The sequence below is a fragment of the Podarcis filfolensis genome (assembly GCF_964270895.1).
Source record: "Podarcis filfolensis genome assembly, chromosome: 14".
NCBI classification, from domain to species: domain Eukaryota; kingdom Metazoa; phylum Chordata; class Lepidosauria; order Squamata; family Lacertidae; genus Podarcis; species Podarcis filfolensis.
Genome location: NC_139616.1, coordinates 47,513,594 through 47,536,093, shown reverse-complemented (window position 1 = coordinate 47,536,093; position 22,500 = coordinate 47,513,594). Strand labels below are relative to the sequence as shown.

The window sequence follows — 22,500 nt, the reverse complement described above, 5'->3', positions numbered from 1 at the left end:
GAAGCGGCTAACCTCATATGGGGGGGGAGGGTTGGGGGGGGGAGAGTGATGGGGAACAGCGAAGGAAAAAAAAAGAGGAGGGGAGGCTATTAAATGAATACATTTGTTAAGCAATAAACACACTTAGAAACCCCAAAGATGGAGGGAGGGTGAAAAGGGACCGCTGTGGTTTTGGTTGGGTTTAATTTAAAGCAACTGGACTCACCAACTCTTAAAACTACTTTAAAAAAAGAGAAATAAATCGGTCAAATACCTATTGCTTAACAACTAGGTTTTACTAAAATGCTAAAATTGCTAGCGGCTACTTTAAAAAATGATAATTAAATGAACTTTTTAAAAAGCTTGCAAAAGAATGTTTTTTTAAAAAAAAATACCAGTTCGATTTTTAAAGAGGTTTTTATTTATCAAAAAATGTGGTTTTTTACATATATAAATATCTTTAAACATTTTTGCATTTTACAAGGTTTGAGGAGTCGCTGTTGTGTCTGGTTTTTTTTACAGTTTGTGTTCACGTCGTCAAGTCCAGCTTCTTCTAATGCCCCTTCCCTCCCATCTTTTTGAAAGGAAAAGAAAAATTAAATATATATTTTATAACCCCCAAAAAATTGATCACCTGATTTTTAAATGGGACTCAGTTATAGATTCAGAGCGGGGATGTATTGGGGGGGGCGGAGAGATCCAGAGAGAGAGAGAGAGAGAGAGAGAGAGAGAGAGAGAGAGAGAGAGAAGGAAATAGAGAAAATGCGCGCGGGGGAAGACTTCTTTTAAAATATATAGATATAGATATATGTGTAATAAACAGAAGAAGGGAAACTGTCTTGGGAAAACTTTGGGAGTGTCAAGAAGTTTAAGGTGGGTGAGTTGAATCGCCCCCTCTCCCTGCCCGCCCCCCTGCAAGGAATCTAATATATAATCGGTTCTTCTCCCTCCCCCGCCCTTTTCTTCCTTATTTCTTTAGTCCATATCCACTTCCTCACAGTCTAAATTGCTGGTCTCTGCTGGACAGTTTGGCTCTGTGCGACAATCCGGATTGTCTCTGGATTGACAAGCGTCTTTCGCGGGTGACTTTGGTTGCACGACGGCGCAGCTACTGTCCATCTGGGAAGAGGAATCGCAATAAGCAGAGGGGGGAGAGGAGGAGGAGGAGGAGGAGGAAGCGGAGGAAGAGGAGCAGGCTGTGGCCGGAGGGGAAGCCACGGCCTTCCTCAGTCCGCAGAGGGCCCCGGGCGCGACGGAGGAGCTATTCTCGGGCGGCAAGCGGCCTCCGGACGTGGAGATGGCGGCGGTGCTGCTGCTCTTGGGGGGCGCGGGGTCCGGGCTGGGGTTGGCGGCGGGCAGAGGGGAGCCCCCCTGCGGCGGCTCTTGGCCCGGGTTGCTCTTGAGGGCGGCTTGGGGCACGATGAAGCCCAGCGGCTGCGTGATGGGGTAGAGCAAAAAGTGCCCCTTGCCGATGAGCGTGCGCGCCGTCGGGGCGCACGGCGCCAAGGCCTGCGGGAAATCCAGCGCCGCTTTCCGCCGCGGCGGCGAGTCCGACAGGAGGCTCTCCACGCTGAACGGGTTGAGCTTGGGCAAGGCGCCGCCCGAGCCGCCCATCCCGCCTCGCGCCGTCGAGGGAAGCGGCCCGCACTCGGAGCTCGACGGCGCAGACCCGTCCTTGTCGGCACACCGGTTGCTGCCGCCGCCGCCACCACCACCACCACCACAGACCCCGTGGCCGCCTCGGCTCGGGTAGAAAGCCGAGGCCGCAGGGTCGCAGCTGCCCGGCCGGGACGGGTTGTGAGGGCCGATCTTGCAGGTGTCCGGAGGGTCCGGAGAGAGGCCTCCTCCGCCGCCGTCGCTGTCGGAGCTCTGCGTGCTGCTGTTGACAGAGAGGCCGCTGGGCGAGTGCAGGTTCCGGCTCTGGCTCTTGAGCAGCTTCTTCTCGTGTTTGCGCTTTTTCTTCTCCATCTTCTCCAGCTCCTTGCGCGCGATCTCCTCCGGGTCCATCGGCTCCCCGCTGCACGTCGTCGGGTGGGAGTTGTGCGCCGGCCGGCCGGGCCCCTTCTTGGTGTTCTCTTTCTTTCGCCATTTGGCCCGGCGGTTTTGGAACCAAACCTACACACCGAACAAGGAGGAGAAGCCGTTAACAGCAGGGACCCCCTGGTGGCCCCCGAGGGCCAGTGGGGGAGGAGGGGGGTCGCCAGCTTCCTCCCCCCCCCCACAACCCTCCATCCCTCCTCCCCTTCTTGCTCGGGGCGCAGAAGCAGCCAAGTCCCGACCCGCGTTAACCATTCCTGGGTAGCTTGCATTTTATCCTATTTTTAATAAAGAGCGAAATCTTACACAATTCTAATCAGATGTCAACCCCAGCGAGTCAAATGGGCTTTACTGGCAGGTAAAGGAGCCTAGGATTGCAGCCTCAAGAAATCAGAATTCGGACAGAAAGGGAAGTTTGGTGCTTTTCGTGAGGGTGCAAGCAGAGACCACTCCAGCAAATATATAACTCAAAGAGAGAGAGAAATAATGCTGCGGGTCTTTTGGGGGGGGCGCTGGGGGGGCGTCTGGAAATTCAAAGGCTTAGAGCCAACAGCGTGCAAGGAAAGGAAGGTACAAGAAAAAAAAATCAAAGCGCCACCGGAGATATTGTTGTTTGCTCTTTTTCTCCCTTCGCTGTCTACCTTCCCTGCTACGTGCGTAAAAATCCAGGGCTGGGTATCCAAACCGGCTTCCTCTTTCGGAAGTTTGATGCCAAACTCCCACGTCGTCGTCCCCCCCCCCCCGCCCCCAAAACACCATACATTGTGCGTGTTGGTTCAAATGTAGCAGTTCCTACATTTCCGCTCATGGGTTTGTGCGCTCGGTTCGGTTGGCAAGGGCCCTCGGGCGGCAGGGAAAACATCTTAATTATATCGTATTAATCGGGTGACAGTATATTGTTATTATTATTTAAAAATATCACTGGGGTGTGGGTGGGAAATGCCATGTACTCCGAATAAAAATCTTTGCTCCCTTTTCACTCCCCCCCCCCCAAACAATCACACAAGTCACCACATCCCGGGTATCCCCTTCCGAAGTGAATTCCGAAGGAGGAAAGGAAAATTGGAAAGGGGGGGGGAGAGAGAGTATTTGGAATCTGCCACACGTGTTTTCTCGACAACAACCTCCCCCCGCTCCCCTAAAATCACGACTGCACCCTTTCCTGGGTTTTCATTCAGAGGGGGAGAGAGCCTAACTTGAAGACTGTGAAATTGACAAACGAAAGGGATCAAGATTTGACCCTACGGAAAGTCAGATGTCACCACCAGCTTTTAAAGAACTCTCCCACCATCACACACGCACACGAGTTTCTTTTAACAAAACAAAAATAAATAAGGCAGGCATCCCACCGTTTTTTCAACAGCAACATCCTCCCCCCCCCCCAACTAAAACATACTGATCGAAGACGAAGAGGAGGAATAATACTTTAAGATCAACGAGGTTTGAGAAAGTGTCCGTCCCAAGATCCACAAAACGAAAAACGCTTCGCAAGGGTGTAAAAACAAAACCCCGAAAGGGAGAAGAAGCTTGGAGAGGGGGGGAGGGGAGTGCTATTTCCCACGAGCTCTCAAATCAATAAATTAACATTCACTAACAGGTCCCCAACTTAAACATCACTGTTTTAGTATCAAAGTGCGGTGGTTCCCCCCCCCAACCCTTTGACTCTCATGCACTTATCACTCTTTGCCCCCCACCTCAATCATCATGGCAGAGAGCCCACAATAAAACCACACCATTAATATTAATAATTTTTAAATCAACTTTCAAAAGTAAACCGGAGATCAGGATGGGGTGGGGAGTGTTTCGGGGGTGCATAAGGAATTCTATTTTTAGAGGGTGTGTTTTTGTAAGGACGTAGGGAGGTGAAGGGACCTTGCTGGTCCCTATCAGAAAACCTTGTTTTTTAAAATAATAAGAAAATAGTAATAATTAATAATAATAATAATAATAAGCTTGCTCTGCCGGTATGTATTTTGCAATTCCCTATCCTTTCCTGACTTGTCAGTTCCAGCAGCCCTTGTCACCGAGAATTACTCATTATCGTATTAGAGGGAAATCGAGGGTCTTGACTTCATTCAACAGCCTCCGAACAAATTGGATAAAAGGATTTCAAAACAGAAGAGGTCAGGAGAGGGGAAGAGGGGGAGGGTGGAAGCATTTTGTAAATACACCTTTTAGACAATGCCAGCCCGGATTAATAAGAGTCAGTAATGTTATTAGCCCCTGCGCTTTTGCAAGTAACAACTCTATTATTTTTTAAAACGCACGCACGCACACAAGGGGCTTCTGTGGGAGAGAGACTCCTTGTTTTCGATTGCCCAGCTGCTCCGATATGGGGGGGGGGCGTTGAAAAGTGTGCCACCCCAAGTTCTTCCATGCTCGACCCCAAACCCCCAGAGCCAGGAAAGATGTTGCAAAGTTTGGGTAGGGTTTTCTATTATTTCCAAATTCAGAACTAAAGGTGGGGGAGTAACGGTATTAGTACCTTGTTATTAAAAATAATTGCCTATGAGATTATTTTTAAAGTCTGCTCTGAAGCAGGGGGGGGGAGGTGGAATTGTTCCCCCCCCCAAAAAAAATTTAAAAGTATACAAGAGCGGTTGAAACCAACATGCAATCCGTATCCTGCTTAAATTTCATGTTGGTGAAAATTGTACTACAGGGCAAATATACATTTATGAAATCTAACCCCCTTTGCCATTTTCCCTTTAAGATCTCCCCGACCGCTTCCCCCACCTCTCTCTCTCGCCCCCCCCCCCATCCCAGGGGCTAAGCGGCAAATCTGAACTCGCGTGTCCCTCATCAGGCCTAACTCTGGAAAATATTTAATGTAAACTACCTCAAGAACCTTCCGCACTTGAACCGCATCCCGGGGGTCTACTTCTTTTTAGGGGTTGTCGGGCGGGGGAGAAAATAGAGACGAAAAAACAAATAACTCCCGAAAGCTAGAGTACAAATAAATATAAATGGAGAGGGGTTTTCCCCTACCCGCGGGCGGAAATTAAAGGAAAGGTAATAGAGGAACTGGGAAGGGGGCGCGCAAGACCACTTCCACGCAATGAACACCGCCCCCAGCATGTTTAGGAGCAAAGAAGGGAGGCATTTATTTTTGCTAACTCCCCCACCCCCCCACCCCTCTAAAATGCTTTCCCCAACTTTAAACAAAACCACACACAAACACAAAGTTGGTAAATTTGGTTTGCTGGCCCGACAGAGAGAGGGGAGGGGGACGCAAGATTTTGGTGAGGTCAGAATTTGGGCCGGATCCAGCTCAAGGTGCGTAACTCTTTCCCATGCTAAGGAACGGGCGGGATTTGCACAGAGTAGTCTTATATATACGTTTACCGAGAGCTGAATATCCCACTGTGCGCAATGGGCAGGTGTCAAGGCTTGAAGCCTGAAACGAGTTTGACTTCGGAGTGGACCATCGTGCGCTTTATGTTGTGGAGGGAAGGAAAGGGAGCCCCGCTCGGGTTTTTTTACCTGCACTCTGGATTCCACCAGATCCAGCCTCAACGCCAGCGCCTCTCTCATAAATACGTCGGGGTAGTGACTTTCGTTAAATGCCTTCTCTAACTCTTCCAGCTGCCAACCGGTGAAATTCGTGCGGGTCCGTCGCCTTTTGCAACCGGGACTCTCCTTGTCAGGATCCACAGAGTCTGGGGGGGGGGCGGAAAAGAGCGATGAGAGAAGCAAACTCTTCATACCAATTACTAATTGATAGACGATCACCTTCCATTCCAAAACAATGGGGGGGGAAACACCTTCATATTTAAAAACTGATGGAGTCACCCTGATTTACCCCTCCATCAATTTTCTATATATATACCTGGACCGTATATTCTTATTCCGAAACTAAAACCCAATTGATGGAGACACAACTTCCTTGAATTATGTTTTATTATTATTTTGTCGCCAAAGTTTAATTCGAGGATTGTTTACAGGAGAAATATATCATTTAAGATTCTGGAACGAGCCTTACTTTTTATTTGTTCAGGCGAAGTTGGACAGTAATACATATATTTGTCCTGATTTCGAGAGCTAGGATCTGCTTGCTTTATAATTTCAATTATTTTTTAAAAATATTGGCACGTGGTCCAGTCCCTTCCCCCCACTCTTATTTTCAAGCGAGATTCAAGGTAGCTTTGTTGGAATAAAGTTACCAAATAAACGACACGCTTCAGGTCTGTGAGGTCAAAAATAAAAGGGCCTCCATTATGTCCTGAGTGGATTTGTAGGTTTTAGGCGTTTGGGTTTAGAAATAGAAGGGAATCTAGGAGGTGGCACCTGAAAACTTTCGATGGGCCGCGGAGCCTTTGCGCAAAACTGCGAAATCCTGACCTTCCCAAGGCCCCCGGGACCACCGTTCTCGTCTTCTCCTCCCCCGCTCATCCAGACCACCTCTCTTTTGTTCGGATTTTCTGTTTGGGCGAGCGAGGACACCAAACGACCAGCCCAAGCCCAAAGCCAGATCGATTCTGATGTGCGCAGGGAGCGCTTGCCTCGCTTCCTTCAGAATAAGTGCAGGGGGGTTTAAAGAGCAGAGGTATCTTATCGTTTTTGCATAAATACTATACTTAATATACAAAAAATAGTATATTTTGGGTCCTTTTAAGAGCTAAAGGGGGAGGGTGAAAAGCGTAAAGAAAGAAGCCGTTTCCGTTTCCACCTTCAGCAAATAAAATGAGTTGCTGGGTGCAGAAAATCCAGCAAAGGAGCTTGCGGACGAGGCGAGGGCCTTTTCTCACTCCCCAATTTCACAGAACCTTGATGATTCCCCCCACCCCAAAAAAAACCTCTATTCGGGTTCCTTCCCCCCCAAACATCCCCACTTCTACTGGAAACAAAACAACTAGGACGGAGAGAAAAGGAGGAGGAGGAGGAAATGATCGATTGCGCATCGCGGCTCCTGGAGCTCTGGCGAGGCGCGGGTGCCTCTCCTCGTCGGAGAAGTTGCTTGCGATGAAAACTGGTGGCGGAGTTCTTTTTTAAAAATCTAGATGTCTGATCCTGACCCCTGATTCACCCCTGCTCCTGCTCAGTCTGGCGCCCCCCCCCCACCGAAAGACACCTGGAAAGCCGTGAGTTTTATCCTGCCGGTGATTCCAGGAAGGAGGAGAAGGCGAGAAGGGAAGCAAGCGAGCTGCTACGGAGGGAAGGATGGAGGCACCGGATCGGGCCGGATCCCGGGCGCCGCCAGCCCAGCGCTGGCCATGCCCGCCGACTTACCGGAGAGCTTGAAGGGCTGCCCGTCTCCGCAGCCGGAGGGGATGAGCGGGGTGGGGTTGACCACGGAGGCGGCGCAGGAGCCGTTGAGTAATCCGTCGATGGAGAAGGGTACCGAAGCCGCGGCGGCGGCGGCGGCAGCCGACTGCAGCTGGTGTCCGGCCAGCTCGTAGACATGGTGATGGCCGAGGGGGTAAGGGAAGCCCACCAAGCCTCCGAACTGGGCATGGGGGTGCTCCAGGATGCGGCTGTCCATCATGGAGGGGGCGGACGGGGGGTGGGGGGTTGCGCGCCTCCCTTAACGCAGCTGCGGCGGCGGCTGCTGCTGCTGCTGCGGCGGCGGCTGCTGCTGCTGCTGCTGCCGCTGCCGCCGCCACCGCCGCCGGAGGAGCGCCGCCGCGGTGTGGTGGTGGCAGCAGCGTCGTCGACGGTGGCGAGGTAGACGCGCGAGGAAGGGCGCATGCTGGAGGGCGCCCGGGCGCTTTAACTTTATCAACATCAGGCCTCCCCATAATTAGGCTCAGGCCCGGGGAATTTGGGACCAATAAGAAACGTTAATCGGCCCTGACGTCAGAGACGTGCCAGGGCGGTGGGGGAGCCAAACGTTTTCCATATCGATTGCTAATTATACCTGACATCCACCCTCAATAAACAATATCAAAGCTGTCACAACAAGACAAGCAGGGAGAAAGGAGGGAAGAGGAGGAGGAGGAGGAAAGGGAAAGGGGGGGTCTCTTTGATAAGAACTCCTCCAGCCCCTGGAGTAAGGGGGTGGGGGAGGGAAGGAGGGAGCTGCCTAGGCCAACGAGAAGAAAAGGGATTTGGGGGGTGCGGGGGAGAAAACCGGAGAACTTAGAGATCTGATTGATACCCAGTTAAATACTCAAAAGCAAGCGGAGTTACGCGCTCGTCGTCACCCACCTCTCCCCCCCCCCACCTTCTCCTCCAAATCACTAATAGATTTCCCTTTAAAACATTCGCTGGTGTGTTGTGGAAAGAGGGTCTCTCTCTCTCTCTCTCTCTCTCTCTCTCTCTCTCTCTCTGACCCCCCCTTCTTTTTCTTCCCTCCTCCCTCTTCTCTCTCTCCCTCCCCCCCCCACCTCGTCTTCTTCTCCGTCTACACCAGAAACGTTCGACTCCTCTGAACCTTTAAAGTGATGTTGCTCCAATTACAGGGAGACATTGAGCGGCAAATAGACTGATCCAATAATAGGAGATTCATCATCCGCTCTTTCCAGAGCTGTCACAATGAATTTAAAACTACAAGTCTTTTCATCTCCTCTCAGGCTTCTCTAGCGCAGGGAGGGGGATTGGAAAGACTTAAAAAAAAAAAAGTATGTGGGGGGGGGGGAGAGGCGCAAAGAGGCAGAAGGAAAGGGGCGCGGGAGGGGGGGTGTGGTATATATATTTTTATGGAATATTTCTCCCCCGCCCTGCCCTGTATTTAAACCAGCGCCATCCGATCGTATCAATCAAAATAATAATTAACGCCATCCCCCTATTGATCCATGGAAAAGCCCATATTAAATTATGAATGGGGCCAGAGGGTTTCTAATTAAAAAGCAGTCTATTTAGCAAAAGGGAGGCCCAATGTGGATGTGAGGTTTATATATCTATATATACATACACACACGGGCGACACACAAACACGTAATGACATGTGCATGTGTGGATGCATTCACCAAAAGCAGGCGTAGAGGAAATGTATAAATGGGTCTATTAAGGTCAAAAAGCAGGTACCCCTATTTCAACCTGCTGTCCTTAGACGGGACTTACTTGCGAGTAAACTCCACCGGGTGAAACCAACAAACGGGTGGGCCCGCAGAACTCCTGGAACCAAGCGGGCTCCCCCAAACATCAATCCCGTAGAGACGCCTTTACTCGCGAGTAAGCGCTCCACTGAACTCTCGCCTTGCCTGAGTTGGGTTAAGTCTCCAGCACTGAGCCCTCCGGGCCTCTGCGCTCCCCAGGACGCGTTTTCCTCTTGGCCTGGATGCGGTTGGCACCATTGGGAACAGCATCGGCCTCTCCTGAGGCTGCAGCCTTTAGAATTCTTGCTCCGGAGCAATGTGGAGCCAATCAGACTTTTCCAGAGTGACTCCGGAGCGCGCAGCTCGAAAGACCCCGGCCTAACCATTGCGCGCAGCTTTTTCTTCCTATTTTTTGTCACCCCCTTACCCTAATTGAATTAGCTCCTCGCGTGGACTGCAACTTCTCGGCGGCCCGGCTTGGTTTACCCCAGCTGGAAACGAGTGTCGAGGATTTCGGAGTCACTTCGGCAGAGGCGGGAGGAAGAGATTCGGCTGAAATAATCCTCGCAACTTTCTTGTTCCGAAGTTGGACACTTTTGTTAACGTTGCAGCCGGAGCTCCGGCCCTTTTGCTCGGAAGGGTTCATACAGGAAGCTTTTTAAAGTGTGGAGTGGATGGAGAATTGTCACAAGCAACTCACCACGCTTACTCGGGAGTAGGCGCCTCTGAGACTGCGGCGGACTCCCTCCACCCCACAGAAGCCTAAAGAGCCGAAAGTGCGTTTGTGTGACGACTTTGCAGCTTAGATGCCTGGGATACCGTCACCACCTCAGCCTAAGCAGAGTTAGGCGCGCCTAACTAAACCCAGGGAAACCTGTGGGGTTTAACTTTGGACAGGGCCGGGCTGTCAATCTCCAGAATTCTGAGGCCTCTTTTTCGACTCTGTCGCTTGGCTCCTCAAACTTACAGTCCTGGGAATGTGGTGTCCGGAGGTTGCGGGTCGGAAGCGGATCTGCTTGCCTTAGGCTGCGATACGCACGATTTCCCTAGCAGAAAGTTCCACGGATCTCAGCGGGGCCGACTTCCGAGTAGTCAGATGGCCCTCTTCACAGTGTAAAGGGATCCTGAGCTGACTATGCTCCAGCTTCCGAGGGGATCCAGTATATCTGGGGTTAGTAAATAATAAATGGAATGTGGCTTCACTTTTTAAATGACTTGTTTATTTATTTATTTCATATATATTTTTTAAAAAGCATTCCTGAAGACAAACTCCTGGAAAGGTGGACAAGGAAAGGAGAGAGAAAAAGGAAGATCGTCCGGAGAAGAAAGAAAAACCCCTTTATTTAAAACTAAACAGAACCTGACTGGCGTGTTCCTACACCTCTTAAATCTTTCCAGGGTCCAAGAAGAGAAAGCAAAATCTATTATCGCTAGGGAACATCTTTTTAAAAGACTTTCCTTTCCCCGCCAAATCCCTAGCCTTGATGAGCCACAAAAGATGCGTTTCCCAAAGTGCGTTTCCGGGTGGCACGCTTGAATCCGAAGTAAACATCGGGATCAAAACTCCTAATTCGAATTGTCCACTTTCCCCCCTTTTGCTTTTTTTTAAAGCAAAAAAGAAGGAAAAATCTAATTGAATATCTTCCAACAGACCACTGGCTGCCTTCTTCCCCCCCCACCCCCAAACCCTCCCAACCCTACTCGACTCTAGATGGCAGTTTAATTATTACCTTAAAAAAATAAAATAAAATAAAATGCCATTTAGACACACACTCACACGCGCCCCAACTCGAACCCGCAAAGAGAAAATGATGGGGTTAGGATTAATTCCGAGGTGAAGGGGCAAGGGCCTTCCCTTTTCAGCATAATTTAATTTCTTTCTCTATAAATACTAAATGTAAACTGTAGCCACTGAAGCAAGTTTTCGCCTGTAGCAATAAAAGCCCTCATTTTCTGTCGGATTTCTGGATAGGAATGCCAAACGAACGTGTTTTTGAATACAGAACGGTAATCAATCCTGCACAAGAATAAAAAACGGGGGGAAAGATTCCCCCTCCCGCTCTCTTCCTCTCTCTCTCTTTCTCTCTCTCTCCCTCTCTCCTTCTCTTTATTATAATGAATTAATTCGACTTTATTTATCCCATTTTCTGGAGCTGACAGAATGTTAATTTGAGTTGAAATTTCGCTCGCCTCTCACTCTCTAACCCTTGCCCCCCAGACTGGCGTGTTGTAATAACCTGAATCTTTCAACAGAAGCCCTGATAATTGTTACCTTATTAGCATGCAAATTGTTTAATTAATATTATTATGGAGAAGCATACAATCCGTCCGTCACTTGACCTCGAGAGCAAGTCCGCGTAGCAACCGGCTCTGTGCATTTCAATAGGGGGCACATTTCAAAAAAATAATCGACTTTGCAAAAAGAAATATATAAATTTTTACCCTCCTCCTTCTCCTCCCCCCTTTTATTTCATGTTTCCCGGATCTTTGTGGAGTTCAAAAAATAAAATAAAATAAATCTCTCTCAAAGTGCTCGAGAGGAGCCTTTCACGTGGGGTGGGGGGCCAAGCAGGCGGGGGCTCTTTGATGCAGCCCTTCCTTGATATCTCTTTATATTGCACTCCATCTTTAAAAAAAAAGAAAAGAAAGAAACACACACACACGAGAGATAAATCGTTTTATTCTCTGCCCTCTCTTTTATTTATTTATTTCAACACCCCCCCACGCGCCCCGACATCAAAAAATATTTTAAAATAATTGCTTCCTTGCCAATTGCAGCTGCTTTAAAGGCAACCGATTTGGAGAGCTCCAAGCCAGATTGGGGAGAAAGGAGAGAGAGAGAAAGAGAGAGAGAGAGAGAGAGAGAGAGAGAGAGAGAGAGAGAGAGAGAGAGAGAGATGGGGGGCGGGGGGGGGGTTTCAGGAAGAAAAAAGAAAGCAGCCCTTGACATGCAGTCCTGGGAGACGTTGCATTTAAATCCCTTTTTCTACAGCCGAGTGACATTGTCAGATGCTAGCTTTAATTAACTTGATAATAAGACGTACAAGACTCGCATTCGGGACGCCGCCTCGCCTCGCCTTGTTTCCATCCCCCTCCACGTCTTTCTCTCTCCCTCTCTCTCTCTCTCTTATTATTATTATTGCAATCTATGTGTTTTATCTTATACAGAGCTCCTCGTTCTTGCCGGCCTCTTTTTCTTCTACTTTCCCCGCAAAGAATCGGAAAAAAGCCCCCAAAATTAAACTTTTTCTTCTGCTTTTTTAAATAGAAAAGGGGACTAGTTCTGCCTTGGTTGGTTTAGAAGAGGCAGAGCGTCGAGGTTACCCCCGGGAGGGCGCTGGCAGAGGGAGTCAGAAAAAAGTGAGTGGGGTTGGCTGGGGAGACAGAGGCAGAAGTGGCTAAAGGGAACTGAAACGGGTGGGTGGTTGTTGCCATAGGGAGCTGTCTATATACACCAAGGCAGGTCATTGGTCCCTCTAGCCTGGCCAACAACTCTCAAAGATTGGTTGCAAAGTTCAGGGGATTGAAGCTGGGAGCCAAGACCTTCCCCACGAAACCTCCATGAGATTTAAGGACTTTTCAGAGGATGCTCGTTTGCTTTGCCACCACCACCTTCAAGTTTTGGTTTATCTGATAATTTTTGAAGAACAAAATTATTTGGTTTGACTCCTGGCAACCTTTTGGTTAACAGCTACAGTGATACCTCAGGTTACAGACGCTTCAGGTTACAGACTCAGCTAACCCAGAAATAGTGCTTCAGGTTAAGAACTTTGCTTCAGGATGAGAACAGAAATTGTGCTCCGGCGGCACAGTGGCAGGCCCCATTAGCTAAAGTGGTGCTTCAGGTTAAGAACAGTTTCAGGTTAAGAAGGGACCTCCGGAACGAATTAAGTACTTAACCTGAGGTACCACTGTACTGACCCCCTGACTAAAGGAAGATGAACCTTAATACGGTGTGGGGCGCCAAATATTTTATTATTATTATTATTATTGGGTGTGTGTGTGTATGTATGCAGAGGCATGTCGGTCTCAATGAGGCTGCTTTTTCAGTTCTGTTTGGAACTTTTGTAGGGTTGAGCAACTTGCAATCCATCATCACCAGCTTCCACCAGAGGAAACGTCTCCTCCTGGACTTCCTGAAGGCATCTGCTTGGCCACTGTGGACTAAATGGACTGCTCTGTCCAGGGGTGAAGAACGTTTGGTCCTCCATATATTGCTGGGCCTCATCTCTCATCATCTCTTGCTGCTGGATGGGATGACAGGAGTCTAGTCCCACCTAGAGAGTCCAGGTGGCCCATCCTGTTCTAGCATCACTGAGAATAGCCCAGGCAGAAATGGGGCTGCTGGGACCATATAACACCAGTCCTAAAGGATCTGCACTGGCTCCCAGGTACGTTTCCAAGCACAATTCAAAGGGTCGGTGCTGACCTTTAAAGCCCCAAACGGCCTCGGCCCAGTATACCTGAAGGAGCATCTCCACCCCCATTGTTCTGCCCGGACACTGAGGTCCAGCTCCGAGGGCCTTCTGGCGGTTCCCTCAGTGCGAGAAGTAAGGTTAAAGGAAACCAGGCACAGGGCCTTCTTGGTAGTGGTGCCTGCCCTGTGGAACGCCCTCCCATCAGATGTCAAGGAAATAAGCAACTATCTGACTTTTAGAAGACATCTGAAGGCAGCCCTGCTTAGGGAAGTTTTTAATATCTGATGTTTCGTTATGCTTTTATATTTGTTGGAAGCCGCCCAGAGTGGCTGGGGAAACTCAGTCATCTTGGCGGGCTACAAATATGATTATTATTATTATGCTAGCAGTTCCCCCTTACAGGGCACTGAGCTGAGGGGGTGATTAGTAGTAGTAGAAGAAGAAGAAGAATGAATGAATGAATGAATGAATGAATGAGGTACCTACTGAGAAGATTTATGAAAAGTAACTGTACCAAAATGAATTGTTGTGAAATTAAGAAATATTTAGTTGGGGATGCCAAATCTTGTCCTCGCTCCAGGCTCCATCTTACCAAAGTCCACCTTTAGTCCTTCAGATTTGTTCAACTGTATCTTTGTCCTGTATAAAGGATGTTTGTCTCTCTGCTCTCTGGGTGACCGCCCTCATGAAGAGAGACTTGGGGCCTAACTCAGGGCCTAACTCAGCTTTGGGGTGTGCTGGAGACTAAATCAAGGGTTATGTCCATAATTTCTTGTAAAGTTTCATGTCAGGTTTCCTTACCTTCAAAGAGCCAATATGGTGCAGCAGGTGAGATTGTTGGACTAAGGCCTGGGAGAAACGAGGGTTCAAGTCCCCACTCAGCCATGAAGCTCACTGGGTGATCTTGGGGGGCAATCGCTTCCTCTCAGCCTCACCCAGTGTGGTGTAGTGGTTAAGAGTACCACCAGACTCATAATCTGGTGAACCGGGTTCGATTCCCCGCTCCTCCACATGCAGCTGCTGGGTGACCTTGGGCCAGTCACACTTCTTTGAAGTCTCTCAGCCCCACTCACCTCACAGAGTGTTTGTTGTGGGGGAGGAAGGGAAAGGAGATTGTTAGCTGCTTTGAGACTCCTTAGGGTAGTGATAAAGCGGGATATCAAATCCAAACTCCTCCTCTTCTTCTTCTCCCACCTTGCAGGGTTGTTGTGGAGATAAAATGAGGGGAAGAACCACTCACACCACCCTGAGCTCCATGGAGACAAAGTTGGGATATAAATGCTATTTAATAATATAAAAAAATGTCAGAAATAATAAACCACTGTTGTGGCTTTGCATTGCTTTTGCTTCCGGATGCTCCCAGTCTTACAAAGAACTCTCAGTGCTTACAAATAATTTTATTTGCCGGGGCAAGTTACAGAGGCGGTTTTAGGGTAGTGCAAGTGCTTCAGCTGCCCTGGGGTCCACTCTGCAGGGGGTGCCACAACAATGGTGTAGAACAGGCTTCCTCAGCCCTCCAGATGTTTTGAGACTACAATTTCCAGAATCCCTGACCACTGGTCCTGATAGCTAGGGATCATGGGAGTTGTAGGCCAAAAACATCTGGAGGGCCAAGGTTGGGGAAGCCTGGTGTAGAACAGAGCGTGAGAGGCTGGGGGGGGGGGATTTTAGTGTTGCACAGGGTGCCGCTGTGATTTCAGAGCCCATAATCTGTCGCTGAAGGATAACCTGCAGCCCTTCGGATTTTGCTAGACTACAGATCACATCATCCCTGAACATTGGCCATGCTGACTACTGGGTTTGATGGGAGTTGTAGTCCAACATCATCAGGGGGAGGGGGTGTACAGGGTCCCCATTTATTTTTTTATACCAGCAGAAGACATAATTTCAGGGGGGATTCAAGCCAGACAACAAGACGCTCCAATTTACTTGCCATTGAATCCCAGAGTCGCTTGCAGACAGATTCTGTACCTATTTTAATAAGCCCTTTTCTCGGGTAAGTGCACAGAAGTGACTGTCTCCTGTAGTTCCACTGGCTTTTGCCGTGTTGCTTCAGTGTTCCAGGGGGAAGGTTTGGGCTCTGTAACGCAAACGTAAAACAAACTGCCCGCATTGCCGTCCGGAATCATTGTTCAATATCCCACCACCCCCACTAGGTAACTTCAGGCGAGTCTGCCACACACTCTCAGTTCTATCCTACCTCCTAGGGTTGTTGTGATGATAAAATAGAGGAAACATTGGGGGGGGGAGGGAAGGGAAAGAGGGATACAAATATAATAAAGGAACAACTGTTTTATGTGATGCTTTACAGAGTCCCCCAAACACCAGCCAGCCTAGGGAAGCCGGCAATGTGAATTTTGGAGGCCCATGGAAAGCTGGGCTGCTAAAAGCAAAGATTATTTCCTGCCTCTCCATCTCCCCTCTGGCCTTGTAAACAGTACATAACCCAGGCCAGAGCAAGCCACCAACAGCCAGCTCCACCCGGCACTGCTAACCCAATAAGGATGTTTCCATGAATTATCCCTGTCCACCTCTGTATATCTCTGCCTGCCTTTCTAAAGCTCATTCCTTTGACGGTTCCATCTGCTTTAGAGATCAACCCTTGGAACGTCCCAGGAACCGAGAGAATCAAAGGTCAAAGTCTGCAGCGGAGAGAAAAAGTTACCCCCCACAGTCTTGAGCTATTACACACACCAGCCCTCTTACACACACACACACACACACACACACACACACACACACACACACACACACACAACTCCACTGGGCTCATAAGTAAGGGGGAAAAGTGGGGGTTAAAGGCATTTGGTTAACCCGACTTTTGCATTTTCCAGTCCTTCTTCTCCATCTGTGCTCAGAAGTTAACCCCACTGACTTCAACGGAATTTACTCACAAGCAAGCCTGTAGGAGGGGGCAATTGTGGTTAACTGGGCACTCATGTCCTCCAGAGTAAGTCTCTTCAGTTTGACGGGGCTTGCTTCCGGGGAAGTGGGAAGAGGAGGGAGGCCCGTCCGAAGAAGAGAAGAGGTCCTGACGGCACAAGCCAAGAGCTCAGGCACAAGGAAGTCAGTGAGCTAAGGAGACACACAATTCAAAGTGTTGGTATTGACCTTTAAAGCCCTAAATGGCCTTGGCCCAGTATACCTGAAGGAGCGTCTCCACCCCCATCGTTCTGCCCGGACGCTGAGGTCCAGTGCCGAGGGCCTTCTGGCAGTTTCCTCACTGCGAGAAGCAAAGCTACAGGGAACCAGGCAGAGGGCCTTCTCGGTGGTGGCGCCCACCCTGTGGAATGCCCTCCCATCAGATGTCAAAGAGATAAACAACCACCTGACATTCAGAAGACATCTGAAGGCAGCCCTGTTCAGGGAAGTTTTTAATGTGTGACATTTTAATGTATTTTTAATCTTTGTTGGAAGCCGCCCAGAGTGGCTGCGGAAACCCAGCCAGATGGGCGGGGTACAAATAAATTATTATTATTATTATTATTATTATTATTATTATTATTCTGAAAGAGGAGACCTGCTGGCTGACCAGGTGGACTCAGGAAAAGGGAATCATCCTGCCATCATCTGGAATCATATTTTCATCCCTGGGAATGGCTGAGGCAGAAGCAGCCACAATGGCTAAGCTCTGCCCCCACAGTGGGAAGCACAAATGCGTCTGAATACCAGTTGCTGAGTGCTGCTCTTGTGCTCAGGTCCTGCTTGCAGGATCCCCTATTGGGGATCTGATTTACTGTGAGAACGGGATGTTCGACTAGGTGGGCCATTGGCTGGATGCAGCGGGTTCTCCTGAGGTTCTTATGCTCTTCATAAGAAACAACAGAAAGCTGGTTCACCTGTTCATGGGCAATTTGGGATTCATAGCCAGCAGTGAAATGTGTGAATGGGCTCGACTGAAAGGCATCTGAAGGGACTGACTGGGAAATTCCCTCTTGGAGGGCGCCACCACCGAGAAGGCCCTCTGCCTGGTTCCCTGTAACTTCACTTCTCGCAGGGAGGGAACCGCCAGAAGGCCCTCAGAGCTGGACCTCAGGGTCTGGGCAGAACGATGGGGGTGGAGACACTCCTTCAGGTCTACTGGGCCAAGGCCGTTTAGGGCTTTAAAAGTCAGCAGCAACACTTTGAATTGTGCTCAGAAATGTACTGGGAGCCAATGTAGGTCTTTCAGGACCGGTGTTATGTGGTCTCGGCAGCCGCTCCCAGTCACCAGTCTAGCTGCCGCATTCTGTGTTAGTTCTAGTTTCCGGATCACCTTCATAGGTAGTCCCCTGCACACTGTGTGTTCATTTCAGGCTCAGACTAGCTACCCAACCTCATCAAGATACAGAACTTAAACCCACCTGATTTTATTTTATTTTTAATCTATTTCAGGCAAGCTGGTGCTTATCCCACTTGCCGGCTGTGGCTATTCATCTGGATTGCAAAATAAGAGCCAAAAGCATGGGCAAAGAACCTGGCTCCTCCCATCCTCTCTGATGGGAGGTGAAAGTCCAACAACATCTGGAAGTTCTCAGGTTCCCTGCTAGTAGCCTAAGGGCAAACTTAGGTTGCACTTATATTATCAGGGATGGCCAGGGATGGCTACAGAGTTGTGGTTGTTGTTGTTTTGGAACTGGGATATCTTAGGGGAAGATGCCCTCACTGAGCACCTCTCCTCCCACTGTCCTCACTGTGCACTGGTCCCAACCTGGGCAAGTGGACAGTTGCCACTCCATCACTCAGAGAGGGCAGGTGAGCATGCAGTGAGAGGAAGGAAGGAAGGAGGAACAGCAGCAGCAGGACCACAAGGCTTTTGGAGTTGACAATGGGGGCTGCTGCAAAGTTTTAGGCCATGGCATGGGAGGTGCCCAAGGAAGAGATTTTCCATCTCAGGTATCTAGATGCCTCTGGGAACTCACTGTCAGGTAGTAATCCCATTTTGTTGTTCATTCCTTCTAGCACCTAGTTCTCCCAGGTATACTATCTCTGAACCATGAAACTCTGCGGTCGTAAATTCTACACCAGGCTTCCTCAACCTCGGCTCTCCAGATGTTTTTTTGGCCTACAACTCCCATGATCCCTAGCTAGAAGGACCAGTGGTCAGGGATGCTGGGAATTGTAGTCTCAAAACATCCAGAGGGCCAAGGTTGAGGAAGCCTGTTCTACAAGCTAGTTCTGCATCTCCCTCTGTCTGGCCTCAACCTGCTGACAATCAATGGGTGGGTGGGGAAAGAGAGAGAATATCATGATGTTACTTTTCTCACTCCCAAATTCCTGGGAAAAAATAAGGAAATACCTTTCAAACTAAGCTGAAAGGAATACCACAGCAGCAGGAAACCAATTTCAACAGAAGTAAGAGATAACTCTCAAAAGAATGTGGGAGCTCATTCCAAATAGTATGTGTGTGCCTTTTCTTCTTTGGACACAACCATATCAAAAGAAAGGAACAGGGAATGTGTGGCCCTCTAGTCGTTGTTGGACTACAACTTCCATCATCATCTCCAACCACTGGCCATGCTGGAGTCTACGAACATTATAGCTGGAGTCTAAGAACATCATAGCCAGATCCTAAGAACATCATGGCTGGAGTCTAAGAACATCATAGCTGGAGTTTAAGAGCCTTGTAGCTGGAGTCTAAGAACATTGCAGCTGGAGTCTAAGAACATTGTAGTTGGAGTCTAAGAACATCAAAGATAAGAGCATCTGGGTGGCTACAAGTTTCCTGTCTCTGGGTCCTAGACAAAAGTCCACACAGGATCTAATTCCAGGGCTGAAGCAAAGCAGGTCTCCTAAGTGGGAGACCACCTGGATACCATATGTTGCTCTATGTGGGGGTCCCAATCAGGGATGGGGGACCTGTGACCTTCCAGATGAATGTTAGACTCCAGCTTCCACCACCCCTGACTACTGGCCATGCTGACTGGTCCTGATGGCAGTTGGAGTCCAACAACATCTGGAAGCCCACAGGGTCCCTGCCCCTGGTTTAAATGAATCAATACCCACACACACATTGTGCAGAGCAGTTTTGTCAATCTATAACTGCCTTTGACCATCTCAATGCAGGGTGGGTAAGCAGTGGATTGTCGCACAACGTGCAATTCATGCACTGAACATAACTTACAGTTAAGGCTGCTATGCAATTAAAGAAGTCATAGATGATTAGAAACTCATGATTAATCAACTCATTAATAAATTAAATCTGCATAAATTTTCTTATGGGGGGTGGACAATCGTTCTAAAAAGGGGAAAGATAACTTGCTTTCTTTGCGCATAGATGATGTGTACGCCTGGATTACAGACTGAGTGGAGATTGTAATCTGCGTTTTGTGTTTTGCTTTGTTTTGTTTTGTTTTGTGTGGATCTGGTCACTGATTGATCTGGTACAGCTTCTTTGGTCAACCAAAAGGTGTTTGATCCATGGATCTAGTCTAATGATCGGCTAATCATTGAGGGTTTGAGTGGAGTGGAGGACTGCCACTCTTGAAATCAACCATTCTGCAGGTGGGGTCTTACCTGCCTCTTGGTAGGCTTGGACCGGTTTGCAGCAAGCCTCAGGGCAGAGCTCAGTGATGGGTCCTGGGGGGCAGGGGGAGAAAAGCTCCCTGTCCACATTCACCAATTTTTAAAAAAAACAGTGATGGAAGGCTAACATGTGGAAGGTTTCGATTTTAAACGCTGTAACTGAGGTTACACCGGCTTAGAATTTGTGGCAAATCTAGGAAGTGCTTTTACTGAACGATATTGTTATTGATGTGTTTGCCATCTTTGGCTCCTTTGGGAAGGAAGGTGGGATATAAATTGAAAATAGATTGTATTATATTAATAGTAAATGATAATAATAATAGGGTTCGGCGCATTTAAATTATGTAATTGTATTTGATTGCAAACAGTGAGCCTCCAGGCCAGGGGGCAGGCGTGCGTTATTGGTTTGTTTTGTTCTTGCTCACACTTTTATTATGTATTTTGTTTTTTAAACTTGCATGTTTATGTTGTGAGCTGCCCTGAAATCTACGGATGAATGGCAGTATACAAATTTAATAAATAATAATAAAAAAATAAATATACCTATGTTATGGAATTTCTATCCACAACAGTATACTTTTAAATAAATAGGCAAAATAAGGCAACTGTTCCAAACTGCCCCCATAAATCCCTAAAAATCAACCACAACCACCGCGTTTGGTCCACCCTGGTGAAGTGCTCTAAGGCAACGTTACTCAAAATGGTGCTCCACAGAACAGTGCCAGCCTGAGAGCCATTGGTTACTGGTCCATGGAGGCTCCACCACAGTCCAAGTTGGATGGGGTATATATGGTACCAATTGCTGCCACTTTTGGGTTGGGGATTGCCAGTCCACTGCGTCAGATAGTTTGAGGCGCACTGGTCTAATGCACATGGATGGTTATGAACTAGAGTGCAAGAAGTTGTTTTTTTTAAAACAAACACATAGTACTATAAATATATGATAGATAGATAGATAGATAGATAGATAGATAGATAGATAGAGTGGCCTTCAGGCCTTGCGTTGCGTTCTCTCTTCATAGTGAGAGCCTAACGCAGCAGCCACATTAATCCCAATCCCCTAATACATTTCAAAATCACAAAATGGGGAGGTAATACAAAATAAATTACAAAATGGGGAGGGGAAGGGAGAGGGAAGGAACCATCCACACGCCACTTTCTCAGTACCTCTGGAGAGATGTGCAAAACATAGTTTGAAGGAAAACATAGTCTGAACCTCCACGGCCCACAAATAATACCCTTCACGGGTGGCACATAGTTTAGCTACAGAATTCACTGCCCTGGTGAACCAGCCTTTTCCCTTACAGCCTTTGGGACTTTTTCATTTAGAGAAAAGGCAAGTAAGAGAGAGCATGACAGAAGTCCATAAAATTATGCATGGAGTTTAAAAAGTGGATAGAAATTAGTTTTTCTCCCTCCTTCATCACACTAGAACTTGTGGATGAAGCTCAATGTCAAAAGATTTAGGAAGTACTAGTTCAATGCAATGCAGAGTTAAACCACGGAACTCGCTGCCACAGGAAATATTGATGGCCCCCAACTTGTGTGGCTTTACAAGAGGATAAGACAAATTCATGGAGGGGACACGGGTGGTGCTGTGGGTTAAACCACAGAGCCTAGGACTTGCCGATCAGAAGGTCGGCGGCTCGAATCCCTGTGACGGGGTGAGCTCCCGTTGTTCGGTCCCTGCTCCTGCCAACCTAGCAGTTCGAAAGCACGTCAAAGTGCAAGTAGATAAATAGGTACCACTCCGGCGGGAAGGTAAACAGCATTTCCGTGCGCTGCTCTGCTTCTCCAGAAGCGGCTTAGTCATGCTGGCCACGTGACCCGGAAGCTGTACGCCGGTTCCCTCGGCCAATAAAGCAAGATGAGCGCCGCAACCCCAGAGTCGGCTTCGACTGGACCTAACGGTCAGGGGTCCCTTTATCTTTAGCATGATGTCTGTGCTCTGCCTCCACAGCTGAATGCATCTGAATATCAGTTGCTGAAAAACACTTGCACTCAAGTCCTGCTTCCAGGTTCCCACAGGCATCTGGTTGGCCACTGTGAGAACAGGATGCTAGATTCATTGGCCTGATACAGCAGGTACTTCTTGTGTTCTTAAGCTCCTGCTTAAACATCTGTGGAAGCATCTCATAGGATTGGACAGAATTCCACTTAGACCAGGGGTCAGCAAACTTTTTCAGCAGGGGGCCGGTCCACTGCCCTTCAGCCCGTGTGGGGGGCTGGACTATATTTTGGGGGGGGAAATGAACAAATTCCTATGCCCCACAAATAACCCAGAGATGTATTTTAAATACAGTGGTACCTCGGGTTACAGACGCTTCAGGTTACATACGCTTCAGGTTACAGACTCCGCTAACCCAGAAATAGTACCTTGGGTTAAGAACTTTGCTTCAGGATGAGAACAGAAATCGTGCTCCAGCAGCGCAGTGGCAGCAGGAGGCCCCATTAGCTAAAGTGGCGCTTCAGGTTAAGAACAGCTTCAGGTTAAGAATGGACCTCCAGAACGAATTAAGTTCTTAACCCGAGGTACCACTGTAAAAGCACACATTCTATTCATGTAAAAACACCAGGCAGGCCCC

General features: G+C 48.5%; 1 protein-coding gene and 1 long non-coding RNA gene across 2 annotated transcripts in view; both read right to left on the bottom strand.

Annotated features, from left to right (window-relative positions):
- LOC310749302 overlaps positions 1–22,500 on the bottom strand; it is a 186,003-nt gene that overhangs the window by 140,400 nt on the left and 23,103 nt on the right. The gene's annotated exons all lie outside the window — the stretch shown is intronic.
- UNCX (UNC homeobox) lies at positions 378–7,951 on the bottom strand. Its single transcript, XM_083584627.1, has 3 exons — positions 7,246–7,951; positions 5,500–5,675; positions 378–2,094 (listed from the first exon to the last, which is right to left on the bottom strand). Exons 1-3 carry the CDS (start codon positions 7,499–7,501, stop codon positions 955–957), a joined length of 1,572 nt encoding a protein of 523 aa, XP_083440753.1. The 5' UTR covers positions 7,502–7,951; the 3' UTR covers positions 378–954.